Source organism: Lolium perenne, chromosome 2 (assembly GCF_019359855.2).
Source record: "Lolium perenne isolate Kyuss_39 chromosome 2, Kyuss_2.0, whole genome shotgun sequence".
Classification (NCBI taxonomy): domain Eukaryota; kingdom Viridiplantae; phylum Streptophyta; class Magnoliopsida; order Poales; family Poaceae; genus Lolium; species Lolium perenne.
Genome location: NC_067245.2, coordinates 285,087,875 through 285,113,827, shown reverse-complemented (window position 1 = coordinate 285,113,827; position 25,953 = coordinate 285,087,875). Strand labels below are relative to the sequence as shown.

Below are 25,953 nucleotides of genomic sequence, written 5' to 3'. Positions count from 1 at the left end.
TTGATTCATGGACTAAATGCAAGGATGCTTTTATTGGTAGATATTATCCCCCTGCTAAAATTATATCTTTAAGGAGTAGCATAATGAATTTTAAACAATTGGATACTGAGCATGTTGCACAAGCATGGGAAAGAATGAAATCTTTGGTTAAAAATTGCCCAACCCATGGACTGACTACTTGGATGATCATCCAAACCTTTTATGCAGGACTGAATTTTTCTTCGCGGAACCTATTGGATTCAGCTGCTGGAGGTACCTTTATGTCCATCACTCTTGGTGAAGCAACAAAGCTTCTTGATAATATGATGATCAACTACTCTGAATGGCACACGGAAAGAGGTCCATAAGGTAAGAAGGTAAATTCTGTCGAAGAAACCTCTTCCTTGAGTGATAAGATTGATGCTATTATGTCTATGCTTGTGAATGATAGGACAAATGTTGATCCTAATAATATTCCGTTAGCTTCATTGGTTGCACAAGAAGAACATGTTGATGTAAACTTCATTAAAAATAATAATTTCAACAACAATGCTTACCGGAACAATTCTAGTAACAACTATAGGTCATATCCTTATAATAATGGCAACGGCTATGGTAATTCTTATGGGAATTCTTACAACAATAATAGGAATTCACCCCCTGGACTTGAAGCCATGCTTAAAGAATTTATTAGTACACAAACTGCTTTTAACAAATCTGTTGAAGAAAAGCTTGGGAAAATTGATATACTTGCTTCTAAAGTCGATAGTCTTGTTGCTGATGTTGATCTTTTGAAATCGAAAGTTATGCCTAATGAAAATCATCATAATAAAATTGTTACTACAGCAAATGCCATCCAAGTTAGAATTAATGAGAATATAAGATTGATGGCCGAATTGCGTGCTAGGTGGGAAAGAGAAGAAAATGAAAAAGAAGATAATATAGCTAAAGTTTGGACTACTACCACCACTAGTAATGCTAATGCTTCACATGTTGCTGCACCTCCTACTATTAATGGTAAAATAATTGGTGTTGGCAATGTTTCCACTTCTAATGCAAAGCGCGAAAAACTGCCTGAAATCGCTAAAATCATTAAAGCTACTGTGATAAAACTGCTGAAATTTTTTCCAACATTGGAGATGATGATCCCATTGCTTTAGATTATAATGGTTTGAATTTTGATGATTGCCACATCTCTGAAGTTATAAAGTTCTTACAAAAACTTGCTAAAAGTCCTAATGCTAGTGCTATAAACTTGGCTTTCACAAAACATATTACAAATGCTCTCATAAAAGTTAGAGAAGAGAAATTAGAACGCGGAGCTTCTATTCCTAGAAAGCTAGAGGATGGTTGGGAGCCCATCATTAAGATGAAGGTCAATGATTTTGATTGTAATGCTTTATGTGATCTTGGTGCAAGTATTTCTGTTATGCCTAAGAAAATTTGTAATATGCTTAACTTGCCACCATTGAAAAATTGTTATTTGGATGTTAATCTTGCTGATCATTCTACAAAGAAACCTTTGGGGAAAGTTGATAATATTCGCATTACCGTTAACAATAACCTTGTCCCCGTTGATTTTGTTGTCTTGGATATTGAATGCAATGCATCTTGTCCCATTATATTGGGAAGACCTTTTCTTCGAACTGTTGGTGCTATCATTGATATGAAGGAAGGTAATATTAAATATCAATTTCCTCTCAAGAAAGGTATGGAATACTTCCCTAGAAAGAGAATGAAGTTACCTTTTGATTCTATTATTAGAACAAATTATGATGTTGACACTTCGTCTCTTGATAATACTTGATACACACTTTCTGCGCCTAGCTGAAAGGCGTTAAAGAAAAGCGCTTATGGGAGACAACCCATGTTTTTACTACAGTACTTTGTTTTTATTTTGTGTCTTGGAAGTTGTTTACTACTGTAGCAACCTCTCCTTATCTTAGTTTAGTGTTTTGTTGTGCCAAGTAAAGTCGTTGATAGTAAGGTTCATACTAGATTTGGATTACTGCGCAGAAACAGATTTCTTTGCTGTCACGAATCTGGAAAAAATTCTCTGTAGGTAACTCAGAAAATTATGCCAATTTACGTGAGTGATCCTCAGATATGTACACAACTTTCATTCAATTTGAGCATTTTCATTTGAGCAAGTCTGGTGCCTCAATAAAATTCGTCATTACGAACTGTTCTGTTTTGACAGATTCTGCCTTTTATTTCGCATTGCCTGTTTTGTTATGCTCGATGGATATTTCGATTCCATTGACTTTCAGTAGCTTTGTGCAATGTCCAGAAGTGTTAAGAATGATTATGTCACCTCTGAACATGTATATTTTGATTGTGCACTAACTCTCTAATGAGTTGTTTTGAGTTTGGTGTGGAGGAAGTTTTCAAGGATCAAGAGAGGGAGATGATACAACATGATCAAGGAGAGTGAAAGCTCTAAGCTTGGGGATGCCCCGGTGGTTCACCCCTGCATATATCAAGAAGACTCAAGCGTCTAAGCTTGGGGATGCCCAAGGCATCCCCTTCTTCATCGACAACATTATCAGGTTCCTCCCCTGAAACTATATTTTTATTCCATCACATCTTATGTGCTTTGCTTGGAGCGTCGGTTTGTTTTTGTTTTTTGTTTTGTTTGAATAAAATGGATCCTAGCATTCTTTGTGTGGGAGAGAGACACGCTCCGCTGTAGCATATGGACAAATATGTCCTTAGGCTTTACTCATAATATTCATGGTAAAGTTTCTTCTTCGTTAAATTGTTATATGGTTGGAATTGGAAAATGATACATGTAGTAATTGCTAAAATGTCTTGGATAATTTGATACTTGGCAATTGTTGTGCTCATGTTTAAGCTCTTGCATCATATACTTTGCACCCATTAATGAAGAAATACATAGAGCATGCTAAAATTTGGTTTGCATATTTGGTCTCTCTAAGGTCTAGATAATTTCTAGTATTGAGTTTGAACAACAAGGAAGACGGTGTAGAGTCTTATAATGTTTACAATATGTCTTTTATGTGAGTTTTGCTGCACCGCTTCATCCTTGTGTTTGTTTCAAATAGCCTTGCTAAGCCTAAACCTTGTATCAAGAGGGAATACTTCTCATGCATCCAAAATACTTGAGCCAACCACTATGCCATTTGTGTCCACCATACCTACCTACTACATGGTATTTCTCCGCCATTCCAAAGTAAATTGCTTGAGTGCTACCTTTAAAATTTCTATTCCTCTACCTTTACAATATATAGCTCATGGGACAAATAGCCTAAAAACTATTGTGGTATTGAATATGTACTTATGCACTTTATCTCTTATTAAGTTGCTTGTTGTGCGATAACCATGTTCCTGGGGACGCCATCAACTACTCTTTGTTGAATATCATGTGAGTTGCTATGCATGTTCGTCTTGTCTGAAGTAAGGGAGATTTACCACCTTTATGGTTAGAGCGTGCATATTGTTAGAGAAGAACATTGGGCCGCTAACTAAAGCCATGATCCATGGTGGAAGTTTCAGTTTTGGACATATATCCTCAATCTCATATGAGAAAATTAATTGTTGCTACATGCTTATGCATAAAAGAGGAGTCCATTATCTGTTGTCTATGTTGTCCCGGTATGGATGTCTAAGTTGAGAATAATCAATAGCGAGAAATCCGATGCGAGCTTTCTCCTTAGACCTTTGTACAGGCGGCATAGAGGTACCCCTTTGTGACACTTGGTTAAAACATGTGCATTGCGATAATCCCGATAATCCAAGCTAATTAGGACAAGGTGCGGGCACTATTAGTATACTATGCATGAGGCTTGCAACTTGTAAGATATAATTTACATGACACATATGCTTTATTACTACCGTTGACAAAATTGTTTCTTGTTTTCAAAATCAAAGCTCTAGCACAAATATAGCAATCGATGCTTTCCTCTTTGAAGGACCTTTCTTTTACTTTTATTGTTGAGTCAGTTCACCTATTTCTCTCCACCTCAAGAAGCAAACACTTGTGTGAACTGTGCATTGATTCCTACATATTTGCATATTGCACTTTTTATATTACTTTACATTGACAATATCCATGAGATATACATGTTACAAGTTGAAAGCAACCGCTGAAACTTCATCTTCCTTTGTGTTGCTTCAATACCTCTACTATGAATTATTGCTTTATGAGTTAACTCTTATGCAAGACTTATTGATGCTTGTCTTGAAGTACTATTCATGAAAAGTCTTTGCTATATGATTCATTTGTTTACTCATGTCATTTACATTGTTTTGATCGCTGCATTCATTACATATGCTTACAATAGTATGATCAAGGTTATGATGGCATGTCACTCCAGAAATTATCTTTGTTTATCGTTTACCTACTCGGGACGAGCAGAAACTAAGCTTGGGGATGCTGATACGTCTCCGACGTATCGATAATTTCTTATGTTCCATGCCACATTATTGATGATATCTACATGTTTTATGCACACTTTATGTCATATTCGTGCATTTTCTGGAACTAACCTATTAACAAGATGCCGAAGTGCCGATTCTTTGTTTTCTGCTGTTTTTGGTTTCAGAAATCCTAGTAAGGAAATATTCTCGTAATTGGACGAAATCAACGCCCAGGGTCCTATTTTGCTACGAAGCTTCCAGAAGACCGAAGAGTCAACGAAGTGGGGCCACGAGGTGGCCAGGAGGGCAGGCGGCGCGGCCCCACCCTTGGCCACACCGACCTGTCTCCTGGGCCCCTCGCGTCGCCCCCTGACCTACCCTTCCGCCTACTTAAAGCCTTCGTCGCGAAACCCCCAGTACGGAGAGCCACGATACGGAAAACCTTCCAGAGACGCCGCCGCCGCCAATCCCATCTCGGGGGATTCAGGAGATCGCCTCCGGCACCCTGCCGGAGAGGGGATTCATCTCCCGGAGGACTCTACGCCGCCATGGTCGCCTCCGGAGTGATGTGTGAGTAGTTCACCCCTGGACTATGGGTCCATAGCAGTAGCTAGATGGTTGTCTTCTCCTCATTGTGCTTAATTGTCGGATCTTGTGAGCTGCCGAACATGATCAAGATCATCTATCTGTAATTCTATATGTTGTGTTTGTTGGGATCCGATGAATAGAGAATACCATGTTATGTTGATTATCAATTTATATCTATGTGTTGTTTATGATATTGCATGCTCTCCGTTATTAGTAGAGGCTCTGGCCAAGTTTTTACTCTTAACTCCAAGAGGGGGTATTTATGCTCGATAGTGGGTTCATGTCTCCGTGAATGCAGGGAAGTGGACAAATCTCTAAGATTATGGATGTGCTGTTGCCACTAGGGATAAAACATTGATGGTATGTCCGAGGATGTAGTTATTGATTACATTACGCGCAATACTTAATGCAATTGTCTGTTGTTAGCAACTTAATACTGGAGGGGGTTCGGATGATAACCTGAAGGTGGACTTTTTAGGCATAGATGCATGCTGGATAGTGGTCTATGTACTTTGTCATAATGCCCAATTAAATCTCACTATACTCATCATAATATGTATGTGCATGGTCATGCCCTCTTTATTTGTCAATTGCCCAACTGTAATTTGTTCACCCAACATGCTGTTTATCTTATGGGAGAGACACCTCTAGTGAACTGTGGACCCCGGTCCAATTCTCTATACTGAAATACAATCTACTGCAATACTTGTTCTACTGTTTTCTGCAAACAATCATCTTCCACACTATACATCTAATCCTTTGTTACAGCAAGCCGGTGAGATTGACAACCTCACTATTTCGTTGGGGCAAAGTACTTGGTTTGTGTTGTGCAGGTTCCACGTTGGCGCCGGAATCCCTGGTGTTGCGCCGCACTACATCTCGTCGCCATCAACCTTCAACGTGCTTCTTGGCTCCTACTGGTTCGATTAAACCTTGGTTTCATACTGAGAGAAAACTTGCCGCTGTACGCATCACACCTTCCTCTTGGGGTTCCCAACGGTCGCGTGATGTACGCGTATCAACGCTCAAAGTATTTCGACCGTGGCAGGAAACATGAAGTGATCACGAGCGGGAAACCGGAGCCGCCGTGGGCGGGAACCAAACGAAAGCGTGGTAATCATCTACGGAGCGTGCGAAGCCGGTGATGACCATTAGCGTTCTATCGCTATTAGAGGCAGAGCGTCATCCCTGACAGCGGGCAGGGAAAGGTACTTTGGGTCGGGCCGCTAAACGTACCACCCAATTAAAATGGACAGACTCCCCAAACTGTCCACGGGCCGGCCGAACCAAACGGACAGAAACGAACCATTTAGAGCATCTCTAGCAGAGCCCGTAAAAATCCGAACTGTAAAACGTGAGTTCAGGCCACTGAACTCGTGTTTAAGGGTCGAAAAAATGCCGACGCAGATCAGAACCCTTAAAGAAAAACTGTAAAAAAACATATTCCTAATTATGCCAATAGACCCACATGTCAGAGCTTTTTTCTTTTCTTTTCTCCTCCTTCCTCTTCTTCTTCCTTGCTCCATCCACCATCCTCCGGCCAAATTCCAGACCTGCTGCCCCGCTCCGGCTCCGCCCGCCCCTACCCGGCCCCGCCCGCGCCTCGCCGCCCCCGGTCCCGCCCTCGCCGCGCCGCCCCACCCCGGTTCCGTCTGCTCCGCCCCCGCCCGGCTCCGCCCGCACCGCCCAGGCGTCGCCCGCCCCAGCGCCGCCAGCCCCATCCCCAGCCCCGCCCGCGGTGCGCCGCCCCGGCCACGGCCCCGGCCCCGCCCGCCCCAGCCCTGCCCGCGCCGCTGTCGCCCCGTCCCGGCCTCGGCCCGACCTCGCCCGCGCTGCGCCGCGCCGCCCTGCCCAGCTCCGCCCGGCCGGGCCCGCCCGCGCCGCCTAGCCTCGGCCCCGCCCTCGCCGGCCACGCCCGCGCCGCTCCTCCCCGCTCACGCCTGCTCCGCCCCGCAGCAAGCTCACCCTGCCCCACGCGAGCTCAAGCTGCCCACGAGCTTGCCCGCCCCGTGCCGCTCCACGCCGCAGCGAGCTCGCCTCGCCCCGCCCCGTGCCGCCCCATGCCGTCGCAAGCTCGCCGAAATTTGGTTGACATTCGGCCGGATTTTATCGAATTTTGTCCTACTCCAGTAGTCTTCCGGCGGAAGTGCACTGTTTGGAGCTGAAGTTTCAGCCCGCCAAAACACCACTAGAAGTACAGTTTCAGCGTTCAGTTCGACCTTTCGACCCCTACAAATACAGGTCGACGGAGCGAACCGAACGCAACCCGAAAAAATATTTTCAGTTTTGGCTCGTTTACGGTCACTGATCGGCGCCATTTTTCAGACCGAACCCGTAAACTGTAGTTATTTTTCGGTTTTGGGCCTTTTACGGGCTCTGTTAGAGATGCTCTTAGATATTTTGATGGATCCGCTATGCTCTGAACGAAAGATTTTGCCGTTTTCTCACTAGTCCCACGCGAACCCGTTTCGAGAAGAGAAAATAAAGAGAACGGACCCGACTCAAACTTACGAAGCCTGCAAACACCGTATCCAGATTTAAAAGTTCAAAAAAAAAAGGGAAAATTTGCTATAGGACACCGTTATTTTTTGGCATTTGCTCAAACACACCGCCCGATTGTGTCTTTGCCAGGTACCATTACAATTTTGTGACACATTTGCCAGAACACACCACCTAACTAAAAACGGAAAGTTTTACACTTTTGTGTGGGATGACTGGTTTTGAAGACAAAGGGTAAAACTTTCCGTTTTCAGTCAGGTGGTGTGTTCTAGCAAATGTGCCACAAAATTATAATGGTACCTGGCAAAGACATAATCGAGCAGTGTGTTTCAGCAAATGCCAGAAAATAACAGTGTCCTGTAGCAAATTTTCCCAAAAAAAAAAAACCGTATCCAGATTTAGTATGGCCACCTCCGTGCGCCGCCCCTGCCTGCTCCCCCTCGCTGCCACCCTCATCCTCCTCTGCTTTCCACCGGCAACGGCCCAACCCCAACGCACGTACGATCCTTTGTGGTCCGACGAATACTGGGCCAAGGAGATCGTCGTCGGCGAGGCGGCGGAGGAGGTGGTCAGCGTCGCCGCCAGGCGCGCGGAGGCGGGCGGCTACTCCTACGGCTGCGCCAGGCTGTGGCTCGCCATGGGCTGCCCTCCCGCTCCCGGCAAGGGCGTCAACGGGAGCCTGGTCGACGGGAGGCGCTCATACGATCGGGAGCTAGATCGCTTCGAGGACGGCCTGCGGCAGTGCATTCACGATGTGATTCCGGATGATCCCTACTTGCGCCGCACCGCCCCGACGTCTACTTTCGATCGTCGATGTTGTCCCTGCTGCTATTCATGTGCTCGCTACTACTGAAAGGGGCTTTTTTTTTTTTTTTTGTACTGCAATAGATTCTTGGTTTAGTGCACAATGTGCATAGGAACTTCATGCATAAAAGCAAGATACTTACCGATTCTTCCATGTACCGTTTAGCATAATTGTTCTGTTTTTCGACAGTCCTATAGTCGATGCAGATAAGGGAAACAATTTAATTGGCGTTGAAACCTGCCAACTGTTCTGCAATCCACTTCGGGGATCAAAATCAAATTTTAGTAAGACTGATCGTACAGTGAGTTACACGTCCAAAACAAAATGACACTGATCAATGTTTACAAATCTTTCTAGGTTTCGCAAGCCTGCAGCCTAAGAATCAATACAAATTTCAAGTTACTCATTCTTTCATTCACTCCATAAGGTCACAACCATCGTCGTTCACCAGGGCACCCCAGGAACATCACGAAGACACCAAGTCGGGCGTCTCGGCTTCCACAGATAGCAAAGTCGTGTGCACCTTCCCGACCCAGGTGTCCAGCCGGTCACGCAGGGATTTCACTTGGTCGATGCCAAGGACCCTCGGTTGCACCCACGAAACGTGGACGGTTCCGTCGACCTCATCGATTATGCCTTCAATAAGATGAGCCTGCAACAGTTAAGAAAGCAGCCGTTTCGTCATTTCACTTCTGACTGTCACTGGAACTATAATATCCATACAGCCACAAGGGAGTGCGGGACTTACAGAGAGGCTCTTCATTAGCAGATACTCCACATCTTCAACTGATAGCCTGGTTTGCTCAGCTATTGTGCTCAACGGAATTGTGCGGTCTTGAGACGCTCGACTGCAATGGATAAGAACATTTAGGGAACAAAGCTTTGCTCTGAATAGTAACAAACAAACATTAATCAGCCTCTCAGTTTGAACTGTACCCACAGGAATTACCTGAAAATGATTTCCATCAAGCAGAGGATATTGATCTTCTCAAGTAGCCCGCTCTCATTTTGTGCCAAAGCAGGCTGTGCGGCCAAGGCGGTGCCGTGAACTTTGCAGAGTTCCTGATAGGCTGCTAGATTGCCAGAGTTGAAGGCTTGCAACATATGATAAATCCACTCCACCGCTGTTCCCACAAGGCTATGGATCTACAAGATATCCATGAGAGGAATTAGATGTGCATGCTGAATTGCTGATATCCCAAAATTATGCAGATTGTGGTGATAAGAATTAAGAACAAAAGACTCTACATCTGAAAAAAATAGCACGAGGCAAGTTCAGCCACATATAGCTAATAACACTAACTGTAATGTCACTATCAGCTTCAAACTTTTAATGAAGAAATTGACACAAAAGGTAAATATGAGCACTACTATGTTTGAACACTGAGCTCCAGATATTTCAACAGAACACATTTTAATTCCCAGCTTTTAAAATCAATACTTGTATGTATGCTAACGGTAACAATTGCTCCTAGTCAATGGCAAGAAATAGCAAAGATAAAGAGACAAATATTATGAATGACCAGATCAGTTGGATATAAGCTTACACAAGGCAACATATGGAAATTTGGAGCAAAAACACCCTTCAGATAACCAAAAGGCAATACACATGATTTCATTACAAGAAACTAAATATAAATACTCGTTTATGATCTACTAGGATGACTGGGAGCTAAATGTAACGGTTCATCCCCCTTTCGTACGAATATCAATACATTTCATATCTTGTACTATGAAGGAAGGGGCATCAACAATGTACATACAAGCATGTGTCACACAAGAATTCAAGGATTACTAAATCTACAGTTAGCTCTTTACAAGGGTAAGTCATGGGTGTCACAAGTAAGTAGACTGTAAGTGAACAATAAAGAATAAATGCTCATATAAAGTAAGGACATACGATTGGATGGGCAAGCAACTCCCCGAAGTTGTATATGTTGTCACCCAATAAAGCAGCAAGTGATAGGTCAAATGCCAGGTTCTGCAGGTAGTTATTGAAAATCAGAAATAGCAACTATGAATCCAATTTGTCATCTCAAAAGTCCAGGTAAGCAATGATACCTGTTTGAATGGTTCTGAAAGTGACTCCACTGTTGTGTATGCCAGATAGAGAAGAGCATTTTTATAAAATTCAGAATAGTCTTGACAGACTTTGTAGTACTGAGAACATATCCAATAATAGGTCGAATGTACCGAAGGGTCAACATCGACCATTCCATCCAAAGTGGTTTTCCCCTCATCTAGCAATTTCTTACACTCCTTTTGACTCCCTTTCTCAAGAAGATAATTTGCAATCTGCATCTTCACATACAGAATGGGCTCTTCGACCCGTGATTCCTTGGTATCATGCAGCTTTGAAATTACACCTTCTAGGTACTTGATAGCAGCATCTTTATCCGAATACTGGCGTGAAACTACTACCGTGAAGTGAGCAAATTTAAGAAGGTTGATCTTGGTTTCGAAATCAGAGATGAAATGATTATACAGCTGAATCAGAGCATCGCCTGCCTGTACAAAAGGAGAAGACAAGAGTGGTGATAAGCCTTGTGACATGGAAAGGAATATCTCGAGAAAGGAACCAAACAGTTGATCAAAATAATGGAAGTATCGCAGGAATCAGGATAAATCCACATATGAGTAACTTTGGGTTTTCACAACAGAAAATATGATAAACGTGCTGCAATGTTACATGCATTACTATACTACACAACGAAAATACAACAATTATACTTCCTTCAGGTTTTGTGTGTATAGCTAACAAAATGAACAAAGAAACATGCAGGCATTTGGACAACTCTAGAGTATATGAGTCGCCTCACAATTCCAGTAAAAATACCAAAGAATGATGCTCAATATCATCATCAGCCGATCAGTTGATCACAGGTTACGGTACACAAGAATCACAGGTCGGAACAACATACAGAATTAACAAATCAACACTGTGCATTACGATGATGCTCAGAAGCAGGCCAACTAGTTTTGTGCAGGAAACTCTGGAAGGACAGTGCTGAATGGCAACTTGGGATCAGTGTACAGCTAGCTCTGGTCAAAGGGAACTAACCTCACTGGTTTCAACTTGCAACAACTAGTTACTTACAATCAGACGGGCAACGTCACATCCACTACTATATATACAACAAAATTACTATGATTACACTTGTTCAGATTTTTGTGTATATAGCCAATGAAATGAAATGAACAAAGAAAAACATGCTGGTATTCTGATATCTCTACAGTATATGATTCGTCTAGCAATTTATAGCAAAACTACCTGAGAATTGAGAAGGACACACAATATATTCATCAGCAGATCAGTGGTTTACATGTCACAGTACAGAACAAATAAACAGGCCGGAACATACAGAATTAACAAAATACAGTGAACTATGATGCTGCTCAGAAGCAGGCCAACTAGTTTTGTGCAGGAAACTCTGGAAGGACAGTGCTGAATGGCAGCTTGGGATCAGTGTATAGCGGGCTTCGGTCAAAGCGAGCTAACCTCACTGGATTCAACTTTCAACAACTAGGTACTTACAATCAGAGGGGTGACATCGCATCCATTACTATACAACAAAATTACTACGATTACACTTTTCAGATTTTTGTGTATATAGAAAATGAAATGAACAAAGAAAAACACGCTGGTACTTGGATATATCTACAGTATATGACTCGTCTGATTTTTGTGTGTATAGCCAATGAAATGGGCAAAGGAAACATGCTGGTGTTTGGATATCTCTATAGTATATGATTCGTATTCATCACCAGATCAGTGGTTTAAATGTCACAGTACAGAACAAATAACAGGCCGGAACATACAGAATTAACAAAATACAGTGAACTACGATGCTGATCAGAAGCAGGCCAACTAGTTTTGTGCAGGAAACTCTTAAGGGACAGGGTTGAATGGAAAACTTGGGATCAGTGTATCAGCTGAAATTCGGGCAAAGGGAACTACCACTCACTGGTTCCAGCTCTCAACAGGTAGGTAGATACTTCTAATCAGGGAGGTTACTAATATTTTCTGGGGGAGGGGGGGGGGATGAAGGGTGGTATTTGGATAAGTGAAACACAGGTCGCAGCACATAACGAATTGCAGGTCGGAACATACAGAATTAACAAATCAAACGAAGTGAATTATGCTACTGCTCTGAAGCAGGCCAACCAGTTTTGTGCAAGGATCTCTAAATGGACAGTGTTGAGTGCATGAGCTAGCTTCGGGCAAAAAAATAACTAAAACCGTACCGGTTTAAATTCCAACAACCAGGTTTCCATTTAGGGCGAATAATATATTCCAGGGAGATCAAGGGCGTCTCGCCCATGGCCGCCCTCAGCCCAACAGCCGGCCAAAAGGGCGGCTCCTTGAGCGTCTAAGAGCAGATCACGCCGCGCTACAGGACACTAGGTACCGGGAGGAGGAAGAGGGAGGGGCGGATCGAGCGAAAGCGGACCTGGACGACGGCGAGGGCGAGGAACTGGTCGAGCTTGAGGGTGAGCTGGTGCCAGAGCTTCCGCTGGTAGAGGTCGGCGAGGGCGGCGTACCACTCGGCCAGCTCGGGCCGCGTCGCGCCCTGCGTCTCCAGGAACTCCAGCGGCGCCGCCATCGCCTGGTCTCCGCCGCTTCCTCCCTTCCTTTCCTTTCTTCCCGGCCAAGAAGACGAGACGAGGAGCGGAGCAGGAGCCAGGAGATCTGTTTCGGTCGCGGTGCGATGCGGTCGGACTCGCACTTACTCAGAAAAAAGAGGCCTCGAAAAGTGTCCATCGCAACCCGTCACAGCCCAGCCCATGCCGGCCCGTGCTGGCCCGGCCCAACTAGGACAAAAAGGAAAGTTGGACTTGAAGACCCCATCGGAAGTAAACTAACTGGCGAAGTTACCGGCTACCGCAACCGCAAAACGCCTCCCGCCGCCGCGCCGCTGCTCGCCGGCTACTCCCGTACGCCGCCCCCCCCCCCCCCCCTTCTCCCGTACGCCCTCCTGCGACCGGCGGCAGCGCAAAGAAGCACGTCCGGAAGGATAGGTATTCCTCATCTGCCCTCTCTCTTCCCCGCTTCTCTCCCCCTCCTATACTTACCCCAGAATTCTAACGATTGTGTCAAGGAAATTGAAAACCCTAGGTTTGTGAGGTGTCTTTTATTTGAAATTGAGAGGGATTGTGGATTACGAGAGTGAAGATGGAATCAATTTTGTAATAGGGAGCGAGAGCCCCCTGCCAGCGTTGCTATTTTGCTGGATGAGGAGTTAGCAGCCCAAGAAAGGCAGATTTGTCTCTCTCAAGAGCTATTTGTTCTGTATTTTTGGAAACTTCATTCAAGATATATCATCAAATCAAACAACCAACTTAGGATACTTAATCATAGGGTCACCAACTTGGTTACAAGTGTTCAAATTCCTTGCGGCAGTGCCTGTGCGCCATATGGGGAACGATGGTACCCCATGTGCGTGTGTGCGCGTGATTGGAGCAGAGTGTCTGGGAACAATATACTAGTACTAATGGAGCATGAATAGGAGAAACAGGGTGTTCTGGTGCTGCTCGTTTTCTCTAACGTCACTAGTTTGATTTTGATGTGGTGTGGCCATTTTTGCAATTGTATGCATGCACATAACTGTTTAAATAGGATGGCCATTAGTTCATTAGCACCTCTATGAATTGGTCTACATAAATAACATGGGCAGTTTATTGTAACCATTGTTACCGTGTTCACTAGACAATTTTAGTTACATACGTTATTGTCCAATTTAGATAGAAAGCAATGTAAACGTGTACAAGTTATGGCCCCTTTCTCATGGTCTGGAATTTCTATATATACCCGAGTAACGATAAACATAAGAGATAAGCCTTTTTACTGTATTAGCGTAGATGTTGACAAGTTGGCATTGACTAAAGAAGAGCACAACTCAATCTCAACATGATGCAGATATTCCGCTTGTGAGTACGCTCTTTCGGGTTCATCACTACTATGCTTGACAATGAGTAGTATGCGTCTCACCTGGTATTTACGAATATAGGCTTGTGTGGTTTGTATTGATCGATTTTTTTTTCAAGTTTCATGAATCGAACATGGTTTTTAATGATGAAAGGGGAGTAAGTAGTTTTATTCCTAAACTAAACATATTTGACCAGATATCTGCAGATGATCTAGTTCATTGTTAAGTAGTTTGAAATATAAGCATTCCGCATTTACTGCATTTTGATACTACCTTGTGATTCTACTTAACAAGTCAATTTGCTATCCGGTGTTGTGGGATTAAATTTGCATGCATAGTTTGAAAGATGGAGCTTTTGATAAACTCCACTCTTTTCTGCAACATGAACTAGTGTTGAAACTTCAACCAAATCTGACACCTACCTGTTGGTGCCAGACCAAGGGTCAGATTTGTTATTTGATGTTTTGCTCTACTTCAATCGTGGTTGTAATGTGTAAACATTTTAGAAGAATAGTACCAGTTGTAGATCTAGATTGAAAAGAAGGGTGCTCCATTAGATGTTAAATACTTGAAGAAGAGAAGGGATTAATACCATTGTTGACATAATTCCATTCTTTTAACTTGCAGGAGTTTTCTGTCTAAGCCAAATTAGTGCACTGCAGAGGAAAAAATGGTCATGGGGTTGATAAATGCTAACCCTGTGATACATGAGAAAAAAGAGAGGCGCACCAGAGAAGCACCCGAAAACAAAGATGAAAATGCAGTGGAGCCAATAGACCAGCTAGAAATATTTGATATCCTCTATTGATTTTCCTGCGTGTATTTAGTGTAGCTTACTTTCCTGCTATACTCTTTTGATCTAGGACCTGCTATCATAATTATTTTTGCACTCCTTAATATTCTCACATCATATTAGAGATATAAAGGACCCGGAGCATCCATACTCATTGGAAGAGCTTAAGGTGGTAACTGAAGACTCGGTTGAAATCAATGATGAGCTTAGTCATGTCCGGTAAGTTGACCGTCTATATTTGAACTTTTGATTCTACTATCGAGGATTCTGAATGGAATTGAATGGTGAGGATTCCTTATTTCTTTGGTTTCAGGGTTACATTCACCCCAACAGTGGAGCATTGCAGTATGGCGACTATTATTGGTCTTTGCTTACGTGTGAAGCTCATGCGGAGCCTTCCTCCTCGTTACAAGGTATGCGGCGGGTGTGGAGTACAAACAAGCTACCCTAGATTCACACAGAACTGCCTAAAAGAGGAAAAGGGAAAACTCATGAGCTGCCTGGATATGTTACTGAATCCATTGAGATTTTAATTAACGTATACTACAATTTAGGAAGTCCTAGAATTCTGGGCTAGGTATTTGGTCTCTGTTGACCACCTGCTGATATCATCATGGAACAAGTTTTTTCTGGAAGGCAACTGATTGAACAATCTTTTCTGGAATTCAAATACTACAAACACACTACGGAGGCAACTGATTGAACCTGAAATTTATATCTTGAAGAATTATGTGTAATAAATGCAGTTTTCTATTTCAGATATGTGGCGCAAATGAAACGTCATTAATTGTTAGAAACAATGCTAGCTCATGAACATATATGGTAGTCCATAAGCAAATTGAAGACGAACTGTGAAGAGTAGATTTTTTTTTCTTCAGCAACAGGGTGGGGAACTCTTATCTTTAAGCTGCTTGCAGCTCATAGTTTCTTGTAATAAAAAAGACAGCATTAATCATTTCTGATGTGTGTAGGTGGACATAAGGGTGGCGCCTGGATCGCATGCAACTGAACTTGCCGGTATTTGTTCTGCAAGCTACTGCTGTATACCTTAGAGCCACCACATTGTTTTCCCTGGAACAGCATCTCAGTGTTTTCCTTGCCTTGTTTTGCAGTGAACAAGCAACTGAACGACAAAGAACGTGTCGCGGCTGCATTGGAGAACTCAAACCTGCTGGACATAGTCGAGGAATGCTTGTCACCGACGCTTGGTTGAGACCTGAGCTACAAATGGAAATCAATGTGGTGATGTATTTCCAGACTAGCGCAGGTTACTCTGCGCCATGTAGCGTAGCAATTCATCTGAGATAATACTTTGGGCGGCACTGGATGTGTGCATGAATTCCGGTGCTCTGCGCCTCTCTGTAAAGCATATTGCTGCCGTTTGTGCTATTGTGTTGTAATATGTAGGTCATCTAGTATGGTTTCCTTTTTTGTTGGAGAAACTGATTGATGTATTATTCTTTTTTTGTACTTTTGGACTGTATGTCAAGAGTACGTGAGATGATCCGTGCCATCTCTGAAAAGATGTCTTGCTACTCTTATCCTGGGTTGTTGATCGCGTGCCTTATTTATAAGATAGCTCATGTTTACAGGGAAGTATTTTTGTGATAGTTTCTGGTCCTTTCCAATTCCATTTTTTTCTGGAGATCTTTATGTCAAATTGGTCATGCTTCAGGTAGCTTTTAAGAAAAAGTTTTCCCTATGAGATACCTCATGTTTACTAGGAAGGATTTTGTGTTGGTTTCTAATCCTTTTCTATGTCAATTTCTCTGAGAGATTTCTATGTCATTTTTTCAAGAAACTTCTTTGTCATATTTGCTATGCTTCTGTGCTGATTTTTTTTTTGCCATGCTTCAGTTGCTGAAGTAGAACGTAATGGACGGACAGCCCATGAGTCCACGAATATATACATTGCCGTGGACTGTATTTTTTTTTACAATCAATACCACATATTTTTCATAATAACAAATAGTACATGGTAGAGATGCATGAACCGACTCCAATGATTACAAAATGAAGTCTAAAAGATAGTAACAAATCTTCGAGCTCTTTAAATTCTTTCTTCTTCCAGAACACAATATTATACTTTTATGAATACAACCAAAGATAGATAATGAACCATAGACTTGTAAATACCGACGTAAGTTCTCCCATAATTTTTTGAGCCGCGATGTCAAGGCTACGCACGCAACCATTAAAACAGTCATTCAACATCGACAAGAGTACCAACACCAGTATGTCAGGAAATAACAACCGACTGGCTTTGTTGTCGTCGATGGAGAGCCGAGAGTACGAATCACCATTGTCGAGGATGTAGCAGCCGGAGCAAAAACTACGAGGATAATCCTTTTCGCGGCAACAACAACAACAAAAGATCCAAATCGATCTGGTGAAGTAAGATCTCAAGGTCCACATCTAGAAAATTGTAATCGTGCAACACCACCATTGACACCGGAAAGAAGATCTCGTCGCCGAACGAAAGGCCGAAGATCACTTATTGCAGACGATGTCATCTCCATTGAGGGGAAATCAACAAAAATATAGCTACCAAAATCCTAACATAATCTAATGAAAATAATAATTTTATTAAAATCTCCACACATAGATCGGATTTCCACTCCTCCTGACGCTCGTTCGGTAGCGAGCACTTCGCCGTGGACTGTACCTAACTAGCTGCTTTGTGTGGCACACAAAGTTAGGAACAGTCCCGCACGCTCACGGCACGGCGCCTAGTGCTGCAGGTGCACCGCAGCCAGACCAGACCAGACGGAGCTTCGCTTGGCGGGGACGGAAAGGAATATCGCTCGTGCTCGCGTCGCGCAACCAGGCCAGCCACGCTCCGAAAGTCCAGATAAAAAAGATCAGCTCCGCAGGCTGCCAATATCTCTCCACTGCTCCGTCGACTCGCGGGTCTCACTCCGCAAGCTGTCCACATTCGCCAACAAAATCTTCGGAGCCCAAACAGCGCACGGAATCCCTCTTCCCTCGCTCGGCGGCGCGACCATGTCGGCGTGGGCAGACGCGGCGCTGCTCCTCGCCTCGCCCTCCCCGGCCTCCTCCTGCTCCCTCGCCAGGCCGCGCTCCAGACGCCTCCTCTGCAAGGTACGTACAGCCCATCGCTTCCATTTCCTAGTTCCTTCCAAGCACTCTAGTGGGATCCGGCTTCGTGATTCGCCAACGGCCCGCGGCTCGATAGATTTGTTCCCATAGCTTATGTGTGCTTGCTCTGTTTCTGCGGACTGTAATTGCTGATCTGACCAGTGCTGCGCCAAGGTTTTGTGTGGTGCTGGAACTTCCGGTGTGCGATGGCGCATAACGACTTTGGCTAACGTGCTTGCTCAACCACAATAGTTCCACAACACATCACGTTTGTAGTTTAGTTATTTTTCGTGTAGAGTTGGACTGGTCTAATCTTAGCTCAAAAGATACCCCTATACCCGGTGGAAGCCTGAAGAACAACCATGCCTTGCACACAGCTGTTGCGCAATTTGCCGAAGCGCCATCGCATTCAGTATGCTATGCTGTCAATGTTTTAGTTGTTTGTAACGCCTACAAGCGCAACGCCAACTCGTTTCATGTGCCTATCTACAAGGATTTCAGCCAGATTTCATGGCGTCCATATCTGTGTCATCTGGTCTGGTGCAGTCGGTTCCGGAAAAAGAATCTTGCTCACTTTGGATGTGTTTGCTGATGGTTGATTGTGCCCGGTGTTTATTTTGTAATACATGTGTACGTTTTCCTTCACATTGGTTGGTGACAGGCGATAACTGAATTTTGTCACTCTCGAACTTTCTGCTCAACTCGTGTATTCGTTAGTCAGTATCTTTATGCACCGGTGCGGCACTGCGATGCTTATGTCATGATTTCTGAGCTGAGTTGGAAATAGTGCCATATTTGTAAATATGAGTTTCATATCTCCCATTGGAAGAAATTTATTTTGGTCAGCCGGATGATGTTTCGCTGCTCTACAGGGCTTTCCTTGTGCCAGCCGTTCTAAAGCTGGATTCCAAGTTAATAGTTACAGAACAAGGAGCTTTAAAGTTAAAGCAAGAATGGAGTCTGGTGATGGCGAGACACAACTAGCTCCGCTTAGATTCGAAACCCCAAGCGGTCAACTTCTGGTGCACATACTGCAAGCAGAACCTCACCTAATACCTGTAACAGTTGATCAGCAACTTGAGAACCTGCAATCGGAGAAAGATGCCCAAAAGGAAGAGGCCGCAAAAGTTCCTCAGGATCTCCTTTACAAGTAAGTCTCATACTTTATAGGAATTATTTTCCTGAAGTCAGCAACAAGTAGTCATGTCCCATATTTACTACTCCTGAAGTAAAAAAATATGCTGCTACTTTGTAAATGGTATAGAAAGGACAAGACATTAGATCTTCTACCGAAATATGTATGTTTGATGAATTATGCTTATTGAACTGCAGGAGAATTGCAGAAATCAAAGAGAAGGAGAGGCAGAATACCCTAGAAGAGATCATCTACTGTTGGATTTTGTTCAAGTTCATGGAAAATGACATATCAATGACACCTGCATTATCACCATCAGGTGGCCCTGTACGTGATATAACCACGTTGCCTAACCAAGAGCATAAGCTGCAGAGCGTACACTCTCAAGATGCTCTGGAGATGATACAGAGCCATCTCAGTCTTATAATGGGAGAACAGGCGGCGGCACCACTAGACACTGTTGTTGAAATCAGCAACTTAAATCTTGGAAAGCTTTACGCAGCATCCATCATGTACGGTTACTTCCTCAAGAGGGTTGATGAGCGATTCCAGCTCGAGAAGAACATGAAGACACTCCCACCAACCATCAAGGAGCAGGTAGTATCTGAAAGAGATCTGCAGCCCAATCCGTTCTGGGATATGGAGTCCTTGGTACAGATATCGCCTGACGGGGAGGTTGTTGATTTGGACGATGATGAGGAAACAAATCCAAACAAGTTGAGGTCTTACGTTAAGCGCCTGGATGCCGACACATTGCAAAGATACGCCACCATCAGATCCAAGGAATCTGTTTCGCTGATAGAGAAGCAAACGCAGGCCCTGTTTGGACGGCCGGATATTAAGGTGCTGGACGATGGCTCCGTTAATGCTCAAGACGGTAAAACGGTGACGCTTACGTTTACGGAGCTCACTAACCTTGTTCTGGAGGCTGCTGGATTTGGAGCCTTTTTGTGGGAAGCCGAGAGTCATGTAGAATCTAAATACCATTTTGTTAACAGTTGATTGTGTATTTGTTAATCTGGAAATGGTCTTATGTGCATTTGTTAGCTTAGGGTCCAGTCCACCTCCGACATGTTTTTCAGTATAGTTGATGCTCTCGCTCTGTATCAGCAACAGCCATGGTGCAGAATAGCTCAATGAGCCCTAGATCCAGACTGTAATTTAACAGAGCGGAAAGTAAATTTTGTCAATGATGTAATATTCTCTTTACAGTTTTGCTCTTTGTAGTAATCTTGTAGATCTAGCACATAACCTCATGGTTCTTGAGTAATGAATATAGCTTGTAGTTTTAACTTTTCTGCCGCAAAAATTTGAGGCTTCTTTCTCCAGTTTTCTCTGTACTTGCGTTTCAAACTTGGACCTGGCGAGCTGGCTATCATTTTCCATGGAACTGGCCACGCTACAGCACTCTGCATACAGCTACGCCGTGCGCGTGGCAGGGCTCATCGCGCCGTATGCAGGCGTAGTGTATCCGACTGATCGGCGTCTGAACCCGTGTCTGATGTTTTTTTTTGGGTGTAAACCCATGTCTGATGTTTGCCTAACGAGGCGTGCACATCACAGGGTTGCTTTTGCTGAGCTGGGCCTTTGTGGTGGGCTTGAATCGGCAGCGAAGCCATAGCCGAAGAGAAAATAACCTCGCTCAACGTCAATTACCGATAAATAGTACCACATCGCCTGGCGAGATCAGAGGGCCGGGAGCTTCAGGGTTTAAATTGACACCCAGGAGCACCGTAATAATCACTTACCTGGACGGGGTCTATGGGTGATCAAGAAGACCTATGGCCTAAGTTGGTGCCCTCCATTGCACTTGGGAGGAGCATTGGCTTACCATCTCCCCAAGTGGGAGAATGGACGTTGTAATTTGTGGTAGAGGGGGTACGCGTTCGCGCGGCCCCTACCAGAAAAAACTTAAAATTTTGTTGAAAACTGCAATCTTGTTGAATTTTGAAATTTCCTTTACTTTCTCAATTGTGATCATCAATACTAGGAATACACACCCAATTGTGGCACACATACATCGGTGGCAACCGAACCCTAGCTAGCCAACACATTCGACCTAGAGAGTGGCAATCATATATCAGTTTCCAACGTAACCCTAGCAAGCCTGGGCCTCCACCCTAGAGAGTGGTGCGTGTATGCTCTTCCTCCTTGGACGGGTGGCGACCGATACTTGCCATGGTGTGTGAGCTATTTCCTCGGCGGCCATGAATAATCAGATGTGTCTTCCTGTTCGGAGAGAACATACAACACGTCAAAATAGCATCTCTTGTTTTACCTAACATCGATTTAACACTGAGTCATCATGCCGAACGATCAAAAATCATCTCTTCTAAATTATACCCAACATTGTTTTTACAACGAGCAATCAAGTTTAGTGTTGCTTTCTCACTAGTGGCAACCCCCAAACATATGTGGTTATCTTTATATCCTTCATAGAAGAGCGTCGCCAAACAGCTTTACCCTTCCATCGAAGTTGAGGGCCACTCACACTGCTTTAATTATTTCCGCAAACTCGATTCAGTTAAAACCATAATAACAAGAATTATTGAAGGGAGGGAGTGCTAAATAAGACTAAACAAGAAAATGGCTCAATGATAGAAAGTGAGTTACGTCTTCTAAACAGAATGCTATTTTTGAATATTTACACAATACTAAAGAAGAAGGACATACTTCCATTAAACAACCGTGGATTTGCTAACCTATGCGAACTCAGACAGTCTGAACGATCTAATATCTAAATCTCCAATTGACAAAGAAGAAGCACACTAGGCTGATAGCTATGTGCTTCTTGTTCCGAGAGAGTTCAATTCAGAGGACCGGGCAGCCGTCCACGAGCACGCCCTTGGCGGTGGGGCAGGTGGCGAGATCGCAGTACTCTCCCCTGGAACCCCACCAGTCGAGCTGGTTGCCCTCGCTGCTGAGCGCGAAGTAGATGAGCACCCCCATGATGGCCACGCCGCCGTCCATGGCCGCCGACAGCACGTAGTTGTACCGCTTCCACCACCCCTTGCGGTAGCGGAACACGAAGAAGTTGAACACCGTGCCGACGAAGCACCACGCTGTGTAGTTGAGCGCCGACGCCGGCGGCATCATAGCCGTGGCCCCCAGGATGACGGGCATGTTGATGAGGCTGATCCAGCCGGCGTGCCGCGGCAGCGCCCTGGCGAAGAGCCAGACCATGACCGGCCCGCAAAGCCCGACGAGGAAGAACCAGTTGAGCGCGTTGTAGTAGCCGAGTGGCCCGAAGATGCGGCGCGGGCCAACCAGGCCCCAGATGACGGACGCGTCGAAGAAGACGTGGTCGCCCGGGCAAGTCCAGGGGCTGCTCTCGGGCAGCTGGTCCTTCTCGCAAATGTGCGGCACCGTCGTCAGCAGCCACCATGCCACCACTGTGTTCACCGACGACGCCACAATTGTCCCAACGAACTGGAAATTCATGCATTAGTTGTTTCTCAAGCATGCATCAATATATACGTTTGCTAGGAAATAATCTGTCAGGCTTGATCCTTTGTGCTTGATGTGAACTAGTACCTGCACTAGGAACATGGACCTTGGGGGAATCTTCATGTAGTGGCCAAGCTTGAAGTCGGTAAGGAAGGAGACGGCCTGGTTCATGCTCATGTAGCCGTACACCTTGAAGCACACGTTGGCAATCGGCTTCCCGGGCATGATCAGCCCCAAGCAATACTCCGTGATGATGTTCAACCCTGGCGTCTGCAATGCAACACAAGAATTAACTAACAGTCGTGCATGCTGATCGATTCGATACACAGTTACTATTATTTGCATGTACCGTGTTTGTGGTTGCGGTGATGACACTGATGGGGAGCGTGAAGATGAATGCCATGACGCAGGCCAAGAGGAGCCCCCACCACGGCAGCTGAATCTCCTCCTTGAACACGGTGCAGAGCACCAAGGACACGGCCATGGACGCCGCGAGCAAGAGGTAGAACCACCAGTTGGGTATGTCTTCGTACCTCCTCATCAGCCTCGTGTGCACGTCCGGCTTTCCCTTGAATGACTCCTTGTACCTCTGGCACATTTCCCTTCAAGCAGAAGCAAAATCAAGCATTGGACAAATACATGTATATATAGCTACAACACAAAAACAGGTGAGATCAATCAGTGGTATACGACGACGAGACATACTTTCCATAGAATAGGATGACATGGGACAGCGTGGCGGCGATGGTGGCGAAGCCGAGGCCATAGCTGACGGCGAAGAAGAGGCTGAGGTGGATCTTGCCCTGCTGCGCGTAGGCGTCCATGTCGATCTCGAACTTGTCGTTGACGATGGCGGAGATGTTGTAGAGCTGGCCGGAGCCGGTGTAGAGGTCGTTGGAGAAGAGGGGGAAGGTGCTGGCGTTGTAGAGGTTGAGCACCCAGTAGGAGATGGGCAGCATACCGTAGACGAACACTATGTAGCCGACGAAGACGTTGGCGGTAGCGAAGAAGGGCGAGACGAGGGGGCTCCCCAGGAAGGAGGCGACCACGGACCAGTCGAGGGTCAGGGCGCCGACGCCGAGGCCGTTGAGGCCGGAGCCGATCTGCTGCATGGTGATGGATTTCGGGTACACCCAGCACACCCACGAGATGGCCGTCAGAGTCGGGAAGAGGTACCCCGGGACAATGTACCACGCGAAGCTGCAGATGAGCGCGATCAGGAAGAACTTGCCGCGCGTCATCCGCCGCCTCTCTTTCTCGTGCATCGCCCTGTCAAATTCTAGTTGTCAGTGTATGTACGTACGTAGACAAAATAAGTGCTAGCTAGATCAATCGATCCGGCGTATGGACATACCTCATGAGAGAAACCTGCACGAGACTCGTCGGCCACCACATGTGTGCCGGTTCCACCACGTATTTTCTCATCAGCCCTGCCCATCCGTAACCCAATACCTGCAAGTGAACATCGATCGGGTTCAGAAACTGACAGCTGATAGATCGAGTTAACTACCAGGTAACGCATGAAACAATGCGAACTAGCTTAAACGACAAACTGAATAGATCTATCACCTGAGTAGTGATGATGAGGAGCAGGCTGGTCACGAAGGAGATGTTGCGCTTGTAGAACGCCTTGATGATGGTGATGATGCCGATCGCGTAGGCGTTGCCGCCGCCGAAGGCGGCGCCGGCGTTGGCGAAGATGGAGATCAGCACGTGCTCCTTCACGTTGAAGGGCCCCGGGTTCAGTGAGCACTCACGGCCGAACAACCTGAACTTCTTCTCCGGCAGCACCCGCGCCATCAAGTGCCCTATGGGCAGCGCCGCCACCTGCATGCATGCGCGATCCGTGAATTCCTCCTACATGGTTGCGTGCTTGCTATTGCAGTACTGACCTGGATGGTGATCTGGCTGATGACGATGGGCTCGCTGCGGTATGCGAAGAACTGGTTGACGAAGGAGAGAAGCGCGCAGGAGATGAAGCCCATCGTCCACATCCGGAACGTCCATACCGGCAGCGTCGGGTCATCGGTCGTCGGCACCGTCAGCCGGACCTGCTCGACCGGCGAAACATCGTCCTCATCGGCGGCGCGGCCGGCTGGATGTTCGATCTCCATATTACTGGTTTTGTTCGGGACGAGAGGAGGCGTCGGCCACAACTATTATACTGCAAAGGAGATCTCAGAAAGCTGTTATGGACCAATATTGGGAATCTCAACTCCGGAGTAACTTTTTTTTTTTTGAGGGAATCTCAACTAACTTACTTCCTCGGAGTAGCCCTGGCTTATTTATCTCAACTAATTTGTAGATTCCCCGGCTCGTTCCCGGAGAATGACATCCGTGTCACACCTAGCTAGTGGCTGGTCTATCTTCCATTTATACCGCAAGCTGCGTACTCACTACAGGAATCACTACCAGAAACCAGTATTTTCCTTTCGGCTGTCAATTTTCCTGTGAGGCCCGAAGTAGTTCACAGGAAAACACGGTATTTTTCTGTGGGTTTTGACTTGCCCGTCAGGAAAATACGTTTTTCTGTGTGCGGCTCAACTCACAGGAAAATGTTTACAAGTTAGCCGCCACCGTATTCGCGCGAGAGGCAAATTAGAGCATCTCCAGTCGCGTCCCCCAAAGCGTCCCCAAACCGCGCCGGATTGAGCGTTTGGGGGACGTGTTTCGTTCGTGCCGCGTTTGGGGGACGTCGCTCCCCAGTCGCGTCCCCCAAACAAAATTTCGCAAATTTTAAACTTAACTAGATTCGATTAGATTCGTCCAAATTTACATAGATTCGAACGAAATTTGACTAACTTTAAAACTAAACCTTATCTAGAACCGCTTGCGGCGGCCGGAGGCGTCGTAGTACTGCTGGAAGTTGTACATCTCGTCGGTGACGACCTCATGCTTGACGCGCTCGTCGACGGGCTCGTCCACGGGCTCATCCTTCACCAAGCCGCTTGGTCCTGCCTCGCCGTCGTCGGTGAGGTCCACCAGCGGCTTGCCGGAGTCGCGGATGGACATGGCGATCGCCGCGTCCAGGTCGCCCCTCCAGGCGTCCTTGTCGTCCATGGACGCCATGAACGCCGCCCGCAGCCCTGGGCAGTCCTCGGGGTCATCGCTGCTGGCGATGAGCCGCTGCTGCCGCTCGTACTCCGCCAGCAGCGCCGCCTGCGACGCTTCCTCCGGCTCCTCCTTCACCTCCGGCTTCGGGATGAGGAGGGCGCCGCCGCGCCTCCCTTGCTGCCGCCCGCTGCCGCTACCGCCATGCCTCGTGTTGACGGGCGTCCCCGGCTCCTCCTTGACCTCCCGT

The 25,953-nt window shown here is 45.6% G+C and overlaps 4 protein-coding genes and 1 non-coding gene across 7 annotated transcripts in view; 3 read left to right on the top strand and 2 right to left on the bottom strand.

The window, feature by feature from the left end:
• LOC127336385 (26S proteasome non-ATPase regulatory subunit 13 homolog B) overlaps nucleotides 1–12,964 on the bottom strand; it is a 76,018-nt gene extending 63,054 nt beyond the window's left edge. Inside the window, exons 1-6 of one of the 3 annotated variants that reach the window (XM_051363192.2) lie at nucleotides 12,703–12,931; nucleotides 10,313–10,759; nucleotides 10,152–10,232; nucleotides 9,201–9,397; nucleotides 9,000–9,099; nucleotides 8,499–8,903 (exon numbers count right to left, since the gene is read on the bottom strand). In XM_051363192.2, coding sequence (XP_051219152.1) covers nucleotides 8,718–8,903; nucleotides 9,000–9,099; nucleotides 9,201–9,397; nucleotides 10,152–10,232; nucleotides 10,313–10,759; nucleotides 12,703–12,855 — 1,164 coding nt within the window. In that variant the 5' untranslated portion in view covers nucleotides 12,856–12,931 and the 3' untranslated portion in view covers nucleotides 8,499–8,717. Of the gene's footprint in view, nucleotides 1–8,498; nucleotides 8,904–8,999; nucleotides 9,100–9,200; nucleotides 9,398–10,151; nucleotides 10,233–10,312; nucleotides 10,760–12,702 lie in introns of those variants that run through there. The other 2 variants (XM_051363191.1, XM_051363194.2) reach the window with 2 other exon arrangements.
• Nucleotides 12,965–13,126: 162 nt separating this feature from the next.
• On the top strand, nucleotides 13,127–16,512 carry LOC127336387 (protein AE7). Its single transcript, XM_071826713.1, has 6 exons — nucleotides 13,127–13,270; nucleotides 14,806–14,974; nucleotides 15,087–15,190; nucleotides 15,285–15,384; nucleotides 15,943–15,988; nucleotides 16,084–16,512. The coding sequence occupies exons 2-6, from the start codon at nucleotides 14,849–14,851 to the stop codon at nucleotides 16,182–16,184; spliced, it is 477 nt and encodes a 158-aa protein (XP_071682814.1). The 5' UTR covers nucleotides 13,127–13,270; nucleotides 14,806–14,848; the 3' UTR covers nucleotides 16,185–16,512.
• A 1,352-nt stretch (nucleotides 16,513–17,864) lies between these two features.
• On the top strand, nucleotides 17,865–20,414 carry LOC127336390 (UV-B-induced protein At3g17800, chloroplastic). Its single transcript, XM_051363200.2, has 3 exons — nucleotides 17,865–18,073; nucleotides 18,943–19,220; nucleotides 19,403–20,414. The coding sequence occupies exons 1-3, from the start codon at nucleotides 17,975–17,977 to the stop codon at nucleotides 20,205–20,207; spliced, it is 1,182 nt and encodes a 393-aa protein (XP_051219160.1). The 5' UTR covers nucleotides 17,865–17,974; the 3' UTR covers nucleotides 20,208–20,414.
• A 531-nt stretch (nucleotides 20,415–20,945) lies between these two features.
• On the top strand, nucleotides 20,946–21,105 carry LOC127337799 (U1 spliceosomal RNA). Its single transcript, XR_007874111.1, has one exon. It is a non-coding gene; the product is annotated as a U1 spliceosomal RNA (small nuclear RNA).
• A 669-nt stretch (nucleotides 21,106–21,774) lies between these two features.
• Nucleotides 21,775–24,888, bottom strand: LOC127336391 (oligopeptide transporter 4). The gene is made up of 7 exons (XM_051363201.2): nucleotides 24,545–24,888; nucleotides 24,222–24,479; nucleotides 24,007–24,104; nucleotides 23,358–23,921; nucleotides 23,002–23,254; nucleotides 22,740–22,922; nucleotides 21,775–22,634 (listed from the first exon to the last, which is right to left on the bottom strand). The coding sequence occupies exons 1-7, from the start codon at nucleotides 24,764–24,766 to the stop codon at nucleotides 22,017–22,019; spliced, it is 2,196 nt and encodes a 731-aa protein (XP_051219161.1). The 5' UTR covers nucleotides 24,767–24,888; the 3' UTR covers nucleotides 21,775–22,016.
• Between the last annotated feature and the right edge of the window lie 1,065 nt (nucleotides 24,889–25,953).